General features: G+C 45.7%; 1 protein-coding gene across 1 annotated transcript; it reads left to right on the forward strand.

The window, feature by feature from the left end:
• Positions 1–5,908: 5,908 nt before the first annotated feature.
• Positions 5,909–17,231, forward strand: RFC5 (replication factor C subunit 5). Its single transcript, XM_030860409.3, has 11 exons — positions 5,909–6,090; positions 7,691–7,755; positions 8,028–8,164; positions 9,333–9,412; positions 10,016–10,089; positions 11,301–11,460; positions 12,179–12,260; positions 12,653–12,782; positions 13,353–13,430; positions 15,233–15,287; positions 16,359–17,231. Exons 1-11 carry the CDS (start codon positions 6,023–6,025, stop codon positions 16,453–16,455), a joined length of 1,026 nt encoding a protein of 341 aa, XP_030716269.1. The 5' UTR covers positions 5,909–6,022; the 3' UTR covers positions 16,456–17,231.
• The last annotated feature ends 343 nt before the right edge of the window (positions 17,232–17,574 follow it).

Raw genomic sequence — 17,574 nt, forward strand, 5'->3', positions numbered from 1 at the left:
GAGGTAAGGAACTAAAGGTAATCACCCATGGGAATTTCCCCCGTCCAGCAGCTAGGACTCTGCGCTTCCATTGCAGGGAGCATGGGTTCCATCTGGAGCGCGGCACTTATTCTGAGATGGGAAAATGTAGTAAGTCAAGCCATATAAAATTGCAGTGGCGCAGTGGTTGAGAGTCCGCCTGCCGATGCAGGAGACACGGCTTCGTGACCCGGTCCGGGAGGATCCCACATGCCGCGGAGCGGCTAGCCATGGCCACTGAGACTGCGCGTCCGGAGCCTGTGCTCCGCAACGGGAGAGGCCACAACAGTGAGAGGCCCGCGTACCGCAAAAAAAAAAAAAAAAAAAAATAACTGAAGACCAAGAGCCCTTCCCCAAATTTTCTGGCCTGTTTCCCCACAACCTCTTAGACTTCTTGAATGACCCTACAGAAGGGAAGAAGCCCAACTCCCAACCCCCAATAGACTGAATTTCCAAACTGCCTTGGCCTGTGGAAGGAGCAGTAGAGGACCTTGAGCCAGATATATTTAATGTAGAAAAACTGAAAATTTTGAGCACAAGTGGCATGGAGCAAATTCATGTGAGTTATCCTTTCAATCTCAAAGAGAATCAAATTCAGGAATCTGTAAATAGCCATTTCATTAGTTATTCAATCAACAAATGTTTAGTGGATGCTGAATGAGTTTCCCTAAGTTCCGATGTAGGGCATTTTTGGACGTCTGACAAGAGAAACTAGTTGTAGGGGACAAGTACCCCCAAAAGACCTGAGGACTTAAATTCCTTGTCAGTCAATGATCTTGCCATGGTCACCAAAGAAGATGGCCCTTCCCCTTATACACACTCTTCAAATTGCCCTTTGAGATTTTTCCCTCCTTCAAGTCCTAGCTCTTCATTTAAACATGATTTCACCAGTATAAACATGTTCAGGAGAAAGACCCAGTTTGAGTTTCTTCTGCCAGCCTCTTCCAAAGATAGCCTGAATCCCATTCTCTCATAAGAACAAGTCTTAAAAATAAACTAAGGCAGTAAGTGCTGTGTCCAAGGCCAAGTTTGTTCCAAAGCTGAGAATAATAAAATTCAGGGTTCCCTTTCCCTAATCCAATTTTAAGAGAAAATGCCTTTTGTTGTTAATTTTGTTTGCAAACTCTGATCCTGCCATCTCCATGACCTGATATTTTATTAAAGCATTTCCAAATCTGGTTCTGATTATGTAAGAAAAGTTTGTGCCTGTGCTCATCAATGTCACAATTCACATGGAGAGAGCAGCTTGATTTGCCTTAATCCTCCAGAAGGTCTAACATCTAGGCAGAGCGTAAGAAGGAATCGCTATATCTTTTGCCTGATCCTCTGTCCTTGAGAAATCAAAAGTCACAAGGGCTCTGACGGTGTTTTTGCTTGGCCAGCAGACTTTTTTTAATTAGTTGTCAATGTTTACCATACAAGAATTTCACATACAAATCCCAGTTTCTGGTTTCTCTTGAAAAATCAGAAGAGCTGGCACCATTTGGTTGCTGTCCCTCACGGCTGAGTACTGGTGTAGTGGACAGTTGTGATCCTTATGGCTGCAATCCCTCTCCTATATTCAGGGATGTCACCAGTTCACAAGTCTTGGTGGCAGGCAGATGTCACTTCCCACTACTCAAGCTATATACCTGGTACTTACTAGCATGTGACCCAGGCCTGGCCAATTAGGCATGTCTCCCCAGGTTTTTATTTTTATTATTTTTTATTATTAATATTATTATTTTCATTTTTGGCTGTACCACGCGGCATGCAGGATCTTAGTTCCCAGACCAGGGATCGGACCCGCGCCCCCTGCAGTGGAAGCGTGGAGTCTTAACCGCTGGATCCCCAGGAAAGTCCCTCCCCAGGTTTCTAATGTGGCACTAGCTTTAGGAAGACTCTAGTACAGGAGAGAACTGAATTCTTTCTGACAGCAGACATGGTTAAAGCAACATCCAGTTTGTAGGGTCAGCGTGGGGTGGGCGGGCAGTAGCCTCTGAAAGTCGGCAGCAAAAACAATTTTCTTACTAGTATCGTTCCATGGAGTAATTTTGACCATGGTTTCAGTTCCACGGCCTGTCTCTGTTCCATTTTCCAAGCCGGGGTCTCCAGAATTCTAACTGACTGTGAGCTAGCCAATATTTCATTGCTACAATCCTTTTCTGCTTAAATCTTTCATGTATAAGCTCTGCCCCCTTGAGGCAGGGCATAGTGTCCAACCAACCCTCTTCCTTTATATATTAACTTCAGGCTACTTGTAAGACATGTGAGCTTGGAACTCAGGTCTTCTCTCCCTCTTTCTCTTTAAAGTGATAGAGTTTTGTCACTGGGAGAAAAGCTAAAGATCATCTAGTGCAAAGATCGGCAAAGTAATGAGAAAAGTTTCCCAGGTGCCCCTTCCCTCCACCACCACTCTCTCTTACATCTCATTGGGCAGAACTGGATCACAGGCTCACACTTTAAGCCAATCAGGGGACTAGGTTTGCTGTGATTGGCTTAGCCTAGGGCAGTAGTTCAACTTTGGCTGAATATCAGAATCAACTGAGAACCTTTTATAATGCCAACTGCCGGGTCACACCCCCAGGCCACATTTAATTGGTCTGGCTGGACTTCTGGCACTGGAATTTTAAAAAATCCTCTGGTGCTTTTAACATTAACCTTCTCTCTAGTTCAGCCCCACCCATTTTATGAACGCCAATACTGAGGTCCAAAGAGATATTAAGTTGCCTAAAGAACTATACCTTCAGTTAATAGCAAAACAGACAGAAGCAAAACCACACACAAATAACATTTACTAGGACACCTTTGTTTTTCCAGAAAACTCATTTTAGTACCCATTCTTTTTCTTAGAAAGTGAAGTCCTGAGGCGCTCGAAGACTAAGAAGCAGTAGAATATAAGGCGGTGGTTTTCAAGCTTGAGCGCATCAGAATCCCCTAGAGGGCTTGTTACAACACGGAGAGCTGGGCCCACCCCTAGAGTTTCAGATTCAGTGGTTTTGGGGTGGGGGGGAAGAATAATGAGCATTTCTAACAAATTTCCAGGAGATGCTGCCGCTGCTGGTCCAGCGACCACACCAGCCACCACCAGAGTGGCTAAGAGCTTGGGCTATAGAATCACACCATCTTGGTGAGATCCAGTTCTGCCTCTTACACCAAGTCAGAACACGGGCAAGTTACTTAGCACACCTATGAAATGGGGCCGATAATGATAGTGGCCTGGGTTCACGGCAACAACTGAATATGCATACAGAATGTAAAAGCACTTAGAACACTGTCTGGCCCATAGTAACTGCCTAATGAACATTAGCTATAAGCATTCATTCATTCCTTCATCAAACAATTATAAATTGAGTGCTTCCTTTGAGACGGGCACTGTTCCAGGCACCAGGAGTACAGTGGTGAGGAACTCAAATGAGCTTACAATCCACTGGGGGGGCCCACAATAGATAACCTCATGAATATAAGATAGAATGTCACACAGAAGAAATTTGCACTCCAGGCAAACTGGACAGCAAGTGCACACAGTTTTATGAGAACTTGGTCAAGTTTTGTTTGCATCTTCCATCTCAAGGAGGTGGTGACATCATGTTTCTAATGCAAAAGCCCCTTAGCAGCATGGCTCTTACCATGGCAGTTGAATAAAGCCCAGTTTATGGTTTTTATAGTAAGGTTCTCCAGAGAAACAGAACCAATAGTATTTACATATATATATTATATTTATACTTATGTTATAATACAAGTATATTTAAATATAATTTATATTTATACTATGTATTATATTTATGTAGATTTTAAAATATTTTTATATTATACACCATACAATAAATATTAATATATCACTATACATTATATATACTATATTTTTTATTTAAAATATATTTTAGATATATTCATATTTGTATATAGATATTTATATAACATAGATATCAAAGGAATTGACTCACATGATTATGGAGGCCAAGAAGTCCCATGATTTGCTGTCTGCAAGCTGAAGACCCAGGAGAGTTGGTCCAAAGGCCTGAGGATCAAAAGCGCCAATGTCCAGGGGGCAGGAAAGGATGGATGTCCCAGCTCGAAACGAGAGCAAATTCACCTTCCCTCTGCCTTTTTTGTTCTATTCAGGACCCTAGTGGATCGGATCATGCCCACCTGCCTTGATGGGAGTTATCTGCTCTACTCATTCTCCCACTTCAGATGCCAATCTCTTCCAGAAACACCCTCAGAGACGCTCCCCGAAAATAATGTTTACAAGCTCTCCCAGCATCACTTGGCCCAGTCAGGTTGACACATAAAATTAACCCTCCCCGGCATAGTCACACCAGCCAATTCTTTAGGTTTTGTTTGAGAGGAAACATTTGTGCCAAGTACAGGATGGGTGAAGAGATTTCTAGAAGAGAGAGAGAGGCGGGTGGAATATACCAGATGCTTTACCTATGTTATTTCATCTAATCCTCACAGCCATCTTGGAGTAGATATGGTTGGACGAGGAGAGAAGTAACCTGCCCAAAGCTGAGCGGGAACAGTGGTACCCTAGCGACCTGCACAACCAGTGTCAGGAGGAAGCAGAGAGCAGGGGCACTGTCATATCACAAGCCCCATCTGACCCCCTTCTTCTGACTCCCCAGGCAGGGGCGAGGGTGAAGCCATAACTGCCATCGTGTATTTGTCCTCTGTCCCTCTACTCTGCTCCTAAAACAGGCGACGGTGATGTAATAAGATGCAAGGAGCAGCTACTTCTGAATCAGAACACTTCTGATCCCGGTCCAGCCTCATCTTCTCCCAGGGTTGTTGCCTTTCTCAGCATGTTAAAAAACAAAAAACAGGGCTTCCCTGGTGGCGCAGTGGTTGAGAGTCTGCCTACCAATGCAGGGGACACGGGTTCGTGCCCCGGTCCGGGAAGATCCCACATGCCGCGGAGCGGCTGGACCCTTGAGCCATGGCCGCTGAGCCTGCGCGTCTGGAGCCTGTGCTCCGCAACGGGAGAGGCCACAGCAGTGAGAGGCCCGCGTACCGCAAAAAAAAAAAAACAAAAAAACAAAACAGGGCTTCCCTGGTGGCGCAGTGGTTGAGAGTCTGCCTGACAATGCAGGGGACACAGGTTCGTGCCCCGGTCCGGGAAGATCCCACATGCCGCGGAGCGGCTGGGCCCGTGAGCCATGGCCGCTGAGCCTGCGCGTCCGGAGCCTGTGCTCCGCAGCGGGAGAGGCCACAACAGTGAGAGGCCCGCGTACCGCAAAAGAACAAAAAACGAAACAAAAAAAAACTTTATTATGGATGTAATACATACTCATTGCTGGGAATACAGACCAGCAAAATAGAAGAAAACAAAAGTGGTCCATAATCCCCTCACCTCAGAAAAAAATGCTAACATTTTGATAACGATTCTCCTCAGTAGCTTGAGATCAGAGGCAGCCTGTCCTCTATGCTTACTGACTAGCCTTTTCCAGTTACACATATTAACCTAAATGGAAGTTACTTACTTATTTATTTGTTTTCGCTCTGGAGTTGTTTCTAGAGGTCGGTCGGTTCTGTAAATTTTGTTGGGTGAAGGAAATGGATTTGGGAGACGGATTGGAGTTGGAGTTGTGCTTGGAATTGTTTTTCAATTTGAAGTACTCACCTGCCAGCTTTGGGGCCAACAAAGTATTTGGAGCCTTTTTTCATACGGCAACTGTATTCAAGAACTGTAAGGGGTGGCCTTGCCTCTCCTGCTCCCGCGCTCGCTGGGCTCGGGACGCCCAAGCCGCACCAGAGAGAGGGCAGCCCCGGCTAGAACGGCGGAGTTGGAACAAGGCTGATGGCCTGGGCCTCCCGGTAACCAGGCAACAGAGGCCTTAGCAACGGGGAGGGGGCGGGACCGGAGGGGAGGAAGTCGGAAGCCAGCAGCTAAACATCGCGAGAGTTGCGTTTGCGCGCGAACTGTAAGTACGTGGGTCTCGGGGTCACGTCTTGACTGGTCGCGGAGCAGGCAGCTGGGGGAGGCGACAAACCCACCGGACCCAGCGACCTCCGTCACCCTGTCATGGAGACCTCAGCGCACAAGCAGCAGCAGCAGCAGCCTGAAGGGGGCAAGATCAGGAACCTGCCCTGGTAGGAGGAGGCCCAGCAGCCGCGGGGAAGGGGGTCGGCCGCGCGGGGAGGTGGTGGCCGGAGTGGGCAAGTGGCAGGTCCCCACCCCGTCCTCGCCCCGCCGCCCCAGGGTTCGATCGGCACAGGGGTTCGATCTCGTGTCTTCTGACACTACCTTGACCTCCGTGGCAAAATATTCTTCTCTCTTGCCAAAATATTCTCTTCTCTCGGTACGATTATTGGTCAGATTCTAAACTAGAATAATATGATGATGATGATGACAACGCTCCCTAGTTAACTTTTATTTAAGTGACTTTCTATTAGATTAGCAGGCACCCTATTAGATGTTGGAATTTTACAGACACTAGGAAGAAGGTACTGTTATTCCAGTTTTACCAAAAGGTTAAATGACTTGCCAGAGGTCCAGAGTTGGAAAATAAGTTTGTATTTGAACCCAGCTGGTCCAGATTCAGAGCTTGCACTCTTAACCATCCTACTCACACAACTGTGTCTTAGTGATGGTTTAAAGAGTGAATGGATTTGACTTGATTTCTGAAAACTCCAAGTTGTTTCTTTTCAGTTTATTGTTATCGTAATAAAAATACGTAACATACAATTCACAGTTGTAACCATTTTAAAATGTACAATTCAGTGGCATTAAGTACATTCAGAATGTTATGTAACCATCCCACTATCTAGTTCCAAAATTTTTCATCATCCCAAATGGAAACCCCGTACCCATTGGCAACTCCCCATTCCCCCCTTCCTCAGCCCGTGGCAACCACTAATCTACTTTCTGTTTCTTATGAATTTGCTTATTCTGGATATTTCATATAAATGGAGTCATATGATACGTGGCCTTTTGTGACTGGCTGCTTCTTTTTTTAAAAGAAATTTTTATTTATTTATTTTGGCTGCACCGGGTCTTAGTTGTGGCACACAGGATCTTCGTTGCGGCATGTGGGATCTTTCATTGCGGCATTCGAACTCTTAGTTACAGCAGGCACGCGGGATCTAATCCCCCAGCCAGGGATCGAACCTGGGCCCCCTGCATTGGGAGTGCAGAGTCTTACCCACTGGACCACCAGGGATGTCCCGTTACTGGCTTCTTATATCAGTAACTGATTTCCTTTTATTGCCAAATAACGTTCCCTTGTGTGGCTATACCACCATTTATTTATCCATTCATCTGTTAATTTATATTTGGATATGAGTTCAATTTTGGATTAACTTAGGTGCCCATCCAGGTTGAGATTATAGGCAGACAGCTGGAAAGATGAAATGAGAGCAGTTTTTCAGCACTATTGATATTTGGGGCCAGATATGTGGGGTGTCGCGGGAGGGCATGGGGGTTGTCCTGTGCATTGCCGCATGTTTAACAGCATCCCTGGTGCCTATCCGCTAGATGCCAGTAGTACCCCCCACTCAGCTTTGACAGTGGAACATGTCTCCAGATATTATCAAGAGTTCACTGGAGGACAAAATGGCCCCGGTTGAGAACCACTGTTAAAGGGTTTTGTATCTCTTTCTGTTTTAGTTAGGATATGAAAGGATTCTTTTGCACATAACAAAATGTTCTTGCCTTTATATATGTTGTAATCAATGCTAAATTGTATTTCAGGGTTGAAAAATACCGGCCACAGACACTGGATGATCTCATTTCTCATCAGGACATCTTGAGTACCAGTATGTATCCATGTGTCAGCGGCTGGTATCCTAGTCAAAGGACCTGAATACACTTCTTAGGAATGTTGTCTCTACTGAGTAATAATTTTGAAGGATCTGATTGAGCTTTATGGGATGTGGCTTTAAGAGCTGAGTCCTTCAGATTTTTCATTCCTGCATCTGACCCAGATTTGAACATATGGTTGAAGTACCTTCAGCCCAACTCGGGCCTGCAGTGAATGAGGCAACTCTCAGAGACTGATGGCCTCTCTCTTTCTCCCCCTGACCTTCAGTTCAGAAGTTTATCAGTGAGGACCGCCTGCCGCACCTCCTTCTCTATGGTCCTCCAGGGACGGGAAAGACATCCACCATCCTGGCCTGTGCTAAACAGCTGTACAAAGATAAGGAATTTGGCTCCATGGTCTTGGAGGTAAATGGGAGGTTTATTGTTACTCTCGAACGACTCCAGCCTCTTACTTTTAGGTCTGCTAGTTTTGTTTTACTTTACAAGTTAGTTGCCCTGCTGGTGGTTGGGAAAGAAGGAAACATAAGATGTTTTAATTCACTTTTTTTCTATAATTGACATTTTTGCCTGGACTGGTACAAGCTAAAGGGCAGTGGTAGGACTAGGTGTCTTTCTTTGCTGTTGCCAACTTTTACCCAAATCCTCAGTGGTTGCTCGGTTGATGGCTGTCTCCCATGTGCCCCCAGATCCCTTCTGCATGTTGCTCCATGCTCTTCTTGCCCCGCCCCGGAAGGCTGCGAGCTCTCTTGCCCTCTGGCTCCTGGTTGGGTTTGGCCAGCAGGGGCCTGGAAGGGGTTGGGGAAGGGAGAAGGATGCCTGGTCCTGCCCTGGGGGTCACGACAGGCCAACAGCTTTCCCACCCGCAGGGCACAGCACGCAGCCTTTCCCCCCCACACACACCCCACCAGTGCCACTCCCCCACCAACCCCTTAAGACTTGGGGGTGATAATGGGCCCCAGTAGGCCTTGAGGTATTTGCATAGCCCTTGTGGTTTCCCCATACCTTACCGGCACCTTTTAAAGTATCTCTTCATTTAATTCTCTTCAAATTACTGAATTTGAGTATGCCATCTGTTTACTACTAGGACTCGAGCGATAAACTTAGCTTACGAAATTGTAAATATTGTCTATTGTAAGAAAAAAACTGTTTAACTTGCTTTTGTATTATAGAACCTTGCTGCCACCAGTGTTCTTACTTCATTGTATTAAAGACTTGGTAACTTCTGGGTTGCTCTGGGTTGTGGTAGCTAAAATTAGCATCATTCTGCTCGTGCCAGAGGCGCTGTTCACCGTGAGCAGACCAGCTAATTATCCCCCGGAGCACGTCAGTGATTTTGTCCTCAGAAGGGGGAGGAAACACACACGTTGATTGGCCTTTCAGAGTATAATGGAATGATCTAGTGAGTTGTAAGTTTTAAATATAACTGTCATCTTATTTTTAATGATTATCTCTTATCTGTCCTTAGAACTAGAGACCTAGCTTGCTGAGCAGGATTGATGAAAAGGCACATTAATTCACAGCTAGCACACCAACACGTTTTCTATTTATTTTGGCTTCTCTCTTTCACATTTAGCTGAATGCTTCAGATGACCGAGGAATAGATATCGTTCGGGGACCAATCCTGAGCTTTGCTAGCACAAGGACAATATTTAAGTAAGAATTCTTTGCATAATTTCTCTCCCTAAAGATTTTGATCAGTGAGGTGATAGAGTTTAATTTCTTAAATCCTCTCCTTTGCTAGTTTGTAAAAGTAAGGGGAAAAGAAAAAGGCTCTGTCAAAAGCAGTCATGAAAGAGAGATAAAGTACAGGAATGGTGGTAAGACATATTAAAATGCAAATATTAAAACAAAATATTATCTAAATCTATATTAGCAAGTTCTCTGGGGAAGCATTAATTTCATTACATCATAAGACTGGAGGAGCTAGTTTGAATTTAAACAAAAATGAATTGAGATCAGGGTGGATAACTAGGATGGTGGTAAAAAAAGAAAAAGAGGAAAAAGCAGCACTAGAATAGAATAAGAGGCTACTGGGTGGAAGAAAGATGAAGGTGCCAGAGGACATAATCTAACACAAATACAGAAATTAGACCTCCATGTGCTTTGACCACAGATGCCTGCTTTGGTCAGAGTTCTAGGAGAAATGAACTTCATGAGCCAGGGCCTGATGGCACAAATGTGAAGGTGTAGGTTTGGGCCTGGAAGTCAAAGGGAGATTGAAGAAGGCTTTTTAGGTGGTACCAATTGTTTTCCTAGGAAAGGCTTTAAACTAGTGATCTTGGATGAAGCTGATGCCATGACTCAGGACGCCCAGAACGCCTTGCGGAGAGGTAAGGAGCACAGCCGTGTACGGTGTGTATGGCTGAGGAATGCTTTGGAAGGAGAGTTAGCAACTTTGGACATGAGATAGGACGTGGCTTCTTTTCAATTTTCATTCATCTTCTGGCCCAGCGAAATCTCTATATACCTTTCACTGTGTATCCCACCTGATGACCTAGACATAAATCTCTATACCGGTGGTTACCCCTTTTAATAGCGTAAAGACATTAGCCTTTTGGGGACTTTTAGGTATGACCAGACACTGGTGTTTCATCCTACTTTTCCGCTGGGTTCAATTTCAGGGTTGGGAATTTGTACTGTTTGATGGGAGGGAATGGGAAGTCCTTCATTTCTAAACTGCTAGATAGGTCTTTCTGCTGTTGGTACCGTTAGATACAATATAGCCAGGAAAATAACACTGGAAATTTAGTTGCACTCAGAAAGCCGACATGACTTCCCTACTTGCCAGGAGAACGATTGGGCCAGGAAAGGAGAGTATACTGTGATTTGTTGGTCTTAAAGGTGCAGTTAATTTCTTTGCAAGGACATTCTTAATCTGTCTCATTAAGATTCTGCGGTAGACAGCTAGGAGAGAAGATGATCTTTAGGAATTCTGGGGAGGGGTGGATTGCAGCCCATGTTTAAGAAGCGGAGGAGGAGGACAGAATATCTTCTGGTCCTAGAGGCTTTGGCCACCTTTCTTCAGCATCTTATTCTGTAGAGTCAGTCTGGGCAGATCCCAGCGTGAGAACGTTGGTACCTACAGGTTGAAACTGGTGTCATAGGCATCTCTGAATTCGGGTTAATGCTTTCTCGAATGCTCTAAGGGTTCTAGACAAGGTCCACTGGAAAGTCTGCAAAAAGCCACCCCCCCCCCCCGCCCAGTAGAAGGTGGCACATCATCCGTTTGCCAAATAGGATTTTATGCAAAAGGGCAGGCGTACTGGATTTCATATCTTAGTGGAATGGAACGGCAAGAGTGCCGGGATCACAGCCAGTCATGAAAAAGGAAGCATTTTGTCCAGTCCCGTGGACGTGACGTGTGCATCAGCTCTGGGGAGAGAGTGGTTGGTCTCCAGGCTCACCCTCTCTCGCTGCAGTAGCTTTCCCACTTGTTTGCATTCTTGATTCCCCGCTTCACGTGACCGTAGGAAAGTTCAGGGTTTCTGGGTCCCTGGAAGAATCAGGATGGACGTGAGGTGGTTCTCTTTTCCCTTGCCAGTGATTGAGAAATTTACTGAAAATACCAGATTTTGCCTCATCTGTAACTATCTGTCAAAGATCATCCCCGCCTTGCAGTCCCGGTGTACAAGGTTCCGATTCGGTCCCCTGACCCCTGAACTCATGGTTCCCCGCCTGGAACATGTCGCAGAAGAAGAGAAGTAAGTATGTTGAAAAGCAGGGAAAGGGGGGCCTTGGGGACTGGGTGTCATGTAAGGCAGCTACTGGTACGTCTGAAGGCGATAACGTTTGTAAACAACTCGGGAGAGCCTGGCACAGGGTAAACCTCACTGTCTGTCGGCCGCCCTGGTAGCTCACAGACATTCTTCATAAAGGTCATTTGGTTCCTTACTGGAGTCCATCATCCTCCCCTAGAAGCGGTCCCACTTTCCTCCTACTCTTTGTCTTTGGAAACTGCACACTGCCATGTCCCTCCCGTTAAGAAGCCTGTAGCCTTTCTCAACTAGCAGGGAAGGTCCTGAGACATCACATTCTGCGTGATCAGATGCCAAGCAAGTAGCCAGCCCGAGCTGCTGCTGATTCGACAGGTGCTTGGGCTCTGCGAGCGCAGATCTCGCCAGCACCCTCTCCTCTCCAGAGAACAGAATTCAAAGCTACCTGCTCAACACAGCAATGCTTGGCCCCAAATGATGGTCTTGCTAGACTTGGACTGGGCTGTGACTACTCATGTGAGGCCCACGTCCCCAGCAGCCAGAGCAATTTCTGGAGCCTGTAAATCAGGAGAGTATTGTTGACTCCGTCCTTCCCTTTTTTCTCTTTCATTGTTTCAAAGCCTTGATCTTCACAGTCCATCTTGTCCCCTCGGGGAGCATTTGTGCTCTCAGGGCCTCTATATCCCTCCTGCCTGTTTCCTTGCAGAGTTGACATAAGTGAAGACGGGATGAAAGCGCTCGTAACTCTTTCCAGTGGAGACATGCGAAGGGCTCTGAACATCTTGCAGGTAGGGCACCGCTCCTAGCACATCTCGAGTTGGCGCTTCAGAATACTTTTTCAAGATAGGCATAAGCAACAGCATGACCGATGTGTTAATTCAGAAATCTGGAACTGGTAAGACATCTCATAGTATGTCATAGATGTATGCCCACCTTTGTGTTTTGATTAATTGAAAGAATAATTTGTTGCAAATAAGGGAAAGATAGGGAAGGACTCTGCAAAGTAACGTAGCCGACAAGCAGTGGCCTCCTCTGATGCGGCCAGCTCTTAGCAGTGTAAAAAGTACAGGGCTCGAGCTCTCCCGTGCCCACCCGCATTGCTGCCTCCGCAGTTTCCTCCTGACCCTCCTGCAGCTCAGTGGCTGCAGCAGCCGTGGTGACTCTCCCCCTGTCTGCCCAGAGCACCAACATGGCCTTTGGGAAGGTGACAGAGGAGACCGTCTACACCTGCACAGGGCACCCACTCAAGTCAGACATCGCCAACATTCTGGACTGGATGTTGAATCAAGACTTCACCACGGCCTACAGGAGTATCCTTTCTCTTGTCCTTCAGTCAGTGCATTAGGTGCCCAAGGCCTGAACGTGGCCTCACAAGCTCAGGCTGCAGGCAGCACCTACACCCTACTGGCAAGACAAGCGGCTGCACGGGACACCTTTCAGCTTGTCATGGGAGCAAGATGTCTGTGGGGGGGATGGGTACTTGTCTTTCATGCCCCAAGTTGTTCCTGAAGGGCCCTGAGCTGGGTATGGCTTGAAGCAGCTTAACTCTCAGATGGGAGGGAAGCACTTAGACCTTGGGTGGAAGGTGCAGTCATTTTCAAGCAGTTAGTGTTACTCTTGTTTTGCTATGAAATTAAAATCTAGCTGTAGTGATGGAAAGCCTTTTGGGCAATGCATTTGGTTCTGTTCTCTACTAGACAGAGATATCTTTCATCTCCCTTAATGGAGGTGAAAACAGAAAAATAAGAACTGGGGTCCAACACGTGCAACTTCAGCGTGAAGGAAACAGCTGTGTTGGCATGAAAAGCCCTACTTTCAAGTCATTCTCTGCAGTATTTGTTCAGGAATTTGTTCCCTTTGCCTTAACTGCTCCTCTCTAGATATCATGGAGTTGAAAACTCTAAAGGGGTTGGCATTACATGACATCCTGACAGAGATACACCTGTTCGTGCACAGAGGTAACCTAGGTTCTTCCTCAGTTCAGAAGCTATGCAGAAGGTGGCATGCATTGGGGTTGAGGGTGGCTGGAGAGGGAACGTGACGCTTCGTTTTGGAAACAGAAACAGGAATGAAGAGGTGTAAACCCGGCCCCTCATTTTCAGTTTTGTTTTGCTGTTTATTTTTTTTATTGGATTGGCCAAAAAGTTCATTCGGGTTTAAATAAAACTAAGACACATTTTTAATTTTCGCAAAGAACTTTATTGAACGTATTCACTAACTGAATAAACTTTTTGGCCAACCCAATATCTGTGTGTCTGTGTCTTGCTTTTAAAACCTTGTTCCAAAAATACTTTTTTTTTCATAAATTCATTTTATTTTATTCTTGGCTGCATTGGGTCTTCATTGCTGTGCGTGGGCTTTCTCTAGTTGTGCCCAGTGGGGGCTACTCTTCGTTGCGGTGCACGGGCTTCTCATTGCAGTGGCTTCTCTTGTTGCAGAGCATGGGCTCTAGGTGCGTGTAGTTGTAGCACACGGGCCCAGTAGTTGTGGCACACGGGCTTAGTTGCTTCACAGCATGTGGGATCTTCCCGGACCAGGGCTCGAACCTGTGTCCCCTACATTGGCAGGTGGATTCTTAATCACTGTGCTACCAAGGAAGCCCCCCAAATACTCTTTTGACTTCTAGAATGCTGGGGAAAAACAGGAAAGAAACTCCTAAAGGCTAACTTATTTCCTCCAAGGGTCTGTATTTTACAGCAGTATGTTGGAGTTTGTATTTCTAAAAGGCTATTTTCCCCAAAGAGAAAGAAGGAGGAAGATCTAGCTTCACAAAACCAAAGCAGCCTCAACTAAACCATCTTTAGTTCCACACTTGGTCGTACGTCCTGTACAGAGAATTGCTTCTCTACCTTGAGAGCACATGTTAATCACCCCAGACCAATCCAGTTGGCCCTTTTGGGGGAGAACCAGACACGAGTGTGTCTTTGAGCTCTAAGTGATGTGCTCTTCAGCCTTGTGGAGAAGCTCTGCCTGTCCGGCAGCCACCTGCAGACACTTAGGTCCACGAACACTGTTCTGCCAGTGCCTTTCCAGGCCTCTCCCTGGCTGGCTGGCATGTGAAATTCTGCCCGAGAACATGGTTGGCTCAGGCCCAGCTCTGCACTTTGTGGATGCTGAGCATGAATCGACTTTGAAAAATCAATTATTTATGTTTTTTGTTTTTTAACATCTTTATTGGAGTATAATTGCTTTACAGTGGTTATGTTTGTTTTTAAAATTGGGACAGCAGGGCTTCCCTGGTGGCGCAGTGGTTGAGAGTCCGCCTGCCGATACAGGGGACACGGGTTCGTGCCCCGGTCTGGGAAGATCCCACGTGCCACGGAGCAGCTGGGCCCGTGAGCCATGGCCGCTGAGCCTGCGCGTCCGGAGCCTGTGCTCCGCAACGGGAGAGGCCACAACAGTGAGAGGCCCGCGTACCGCAAAAAAAAAAAAATTGGGACAGCAAGTGAGAACTTCGCTTTCACAGTAACTTACAGAGCGGCCCAGTGCTGACAGGGCAGTGTGGATGGCTCTTCCATCTTATGATCACTCTGGAACCTGCTCATTTTTCTTTTCGGCTACTCTACGAAGACTAAAATGAATAAAAACTATGAAAACCTATGCAATTTTTACCTCCTAGAGGTGTGGTATCTTGAGATCTGTGGCCTCAAGAGGTTAGTCTTACGTATCTGATGTGGAAACTCATACTTATATGATTTTTTTTTTATATATATAGTAGGTAATGACAGAGCCCACTCATTTGATTTTGTTTTTCCCCCAGTTGACTTTCCATCTTCAATTCGAATACATTTATTGACCAAAATGGCAGACATTGAGTGAGTATTTATTTCCCAGTTTTAATTCTTTTCCTCCTTTTTCCCCATTGTGAGTTGTTTCTCCTTGCTTGGTTTCAACTGTTTTGTCTAAATCATTCATATACAGTAGAGTTTAGTTTTTGCTGGAATTGAATTATTGAACGAAGCACAGGGAAGGGTGTGAGATGCTTATGTGAAGAACGTGGATAAACACAAAGACAGGTACAACTCGGTTACGCATTTGAGATAAAGGCCTCTCCTTCGACCTCAGAGGCCTGGTCCACCTTGGTTCCAGACATGCTCTTGTTATGTGGGAAGCCTGCTTCAGTTCAGACATCTAGGTCGTTTGGGGACGGCCAGCTATCCAGCTGTTATTAAGGCCTTCTGGCATACGAAAGCATATTACAGGGAAAGTAAACATAAACTCAATTTTCCACTTTGCCTGCTTCAGTAAACACAGTTATTAGCCCCCAGTGAAGCTGGCAGCTATCATTTAAGTAGACAAAAGCACTAGGTTCAAAATAGATGTCCACGTAAGCCAACTAATTTGCCGTCGTTGGCTTTCACACGTACCAATTAGGTCACTTCTTATCACTACACTGTGAGTAGCATGATTTTGCTTTCAATGGCTGGGCACTTGAAAGGTGGCAAGATGAAATACCAGTGTCTTGCTTTATTGACCACAGAACCACAGATACGGCAGCCAAACTTCCCAGTGAATTACGAGGAAGGGATTCTTAATTATAATTCCTCTCGATGCATTTTGCAGGTGAAGAAGTAATGCCTAATCACATAAATTTCGCATATCTGTATACAGCTTGAACAAAGTTAAGTTCAGAACACTGCTACTGGGAACAATTTTTTTTTTAATTTAATATTCCCCCCCGCCCCCAGTTTGAATCAAATTTATAAAGGAGTGTTTGAGGCAACAAAAACATTAGGGGACACACACGAGATTGCTGCCCAGAATGAACTTCTCTCACCTCTTTCCAATCCTTCTCTGGCCAACTTTCAGTCTGACTGCTGTTGTTCTCTTCAAAAGGCAGCTGTTGTGATATTCTCTCTTCTTACCTTTTGTTTGATTTCTTTTAGGTACAGACTTTCTGTTGGCACCAATGAGAAGATACAGCTGAGTTCCCTCATTGCCGCCTTTCAAGTCACCAGAGACCTGATTGTCACGGAAGCCTAGATGCTGAGGACCACTTGCTGCCTATTCTCAGGCCCAGCAGTGACTGGAGAGCAGGGGACACAGTCATCCCCACTTTCGGAAAATTGTTCCAGGCATGGGTGGGCAGACATGTACCCAAAGTACCGTGTTTGTGGCTGGTTGGAGCAGGGATGTACAAAGCAGTTTTAAGGTACAGCTCTCTCACTGCACTGCCCATTTGTGTTTTATAAGGGGGGGGGGAAGTAAAACCTTTTTAGCCTTAAGGCTTTTACCCTTCAGTTGCCTGGGTGATAGGAAATGGGCTACCCCATTTGGAATATCAGGCTTTCAAATCTAATACAGTCCAAGTGTCTTCCAACTCAAGGTAAAAAGAACATCTTCAGAGTTAAGCTTGTAAATCTGATGTGGCGCTACTTTAAACAGGTGTTAATGGATTTCTGGCCCAAACTATTACACTCTTATAAAGTGGACTCAGTTTTCTTTCTTACTTTAAAACTGGCCTTTTTATTTCTCCTTTTGAAGTAGAGGAGTTGCTAGCAGGTTCCCAACTGTGGTGTGGACAGTAGCGAAAACATTCATTTTAAATGATGCTGTTGGGGCCAGAGGTCATTCAACACTGGCTTGTTTAACCCAGGGCACATAAGACTAAGCCTGACTCTAAACCTGCAAGTGCTGAAAGGATTGAGACTCTTCATATTTAATCTAAATGTAATGCAGTTTATCTGCGAGCATTTGTGCTGCATGTGTGATAGTGTTCTGCACAATAAAAATAAAGCAGCTTGCTTGTTGTGTTACAAGTGACTCCTCTTTCCTTAGCCAATTACACAGACGCTGACTTGTTCCACTTGCATTTATATGAGAAAGCCTCCTCCGTCCCTGATATCAGAGAATCAACTTTCTTTGGAGGCTCTTCTTTATAAAGGTGTCCAATTCTTATATTATCAAAAGGGAGAAGGTTATGTGCATCACACACATAGGCCTCGCTGCCAAAGGACAAAAGCAAAGTCTGAAGCTAATGGCTGGGGGTGTGGGGTGAGGGGCTCAAGGAGGCGGCCCAGAGCCTCTCAGACTACACTGTACACGATATTTCAAGATAACCACAAAACTTAATTTTGCCCAATCCATTCCCAGCTGTCTTGT

Source organism: Globicephala melas, chromosome 13, assembly GCF_963455315.2.
Source record: "Globicephala melas chromosome 13, mGloMel1.2, whole genome shotgun sequence".
Taxonomy (NCBI): Eukaryota; Metazoa; Chordata; class Mammalia; order Artiodactyla; family Delphinidae; genus Globicephala; species Globicephala melas.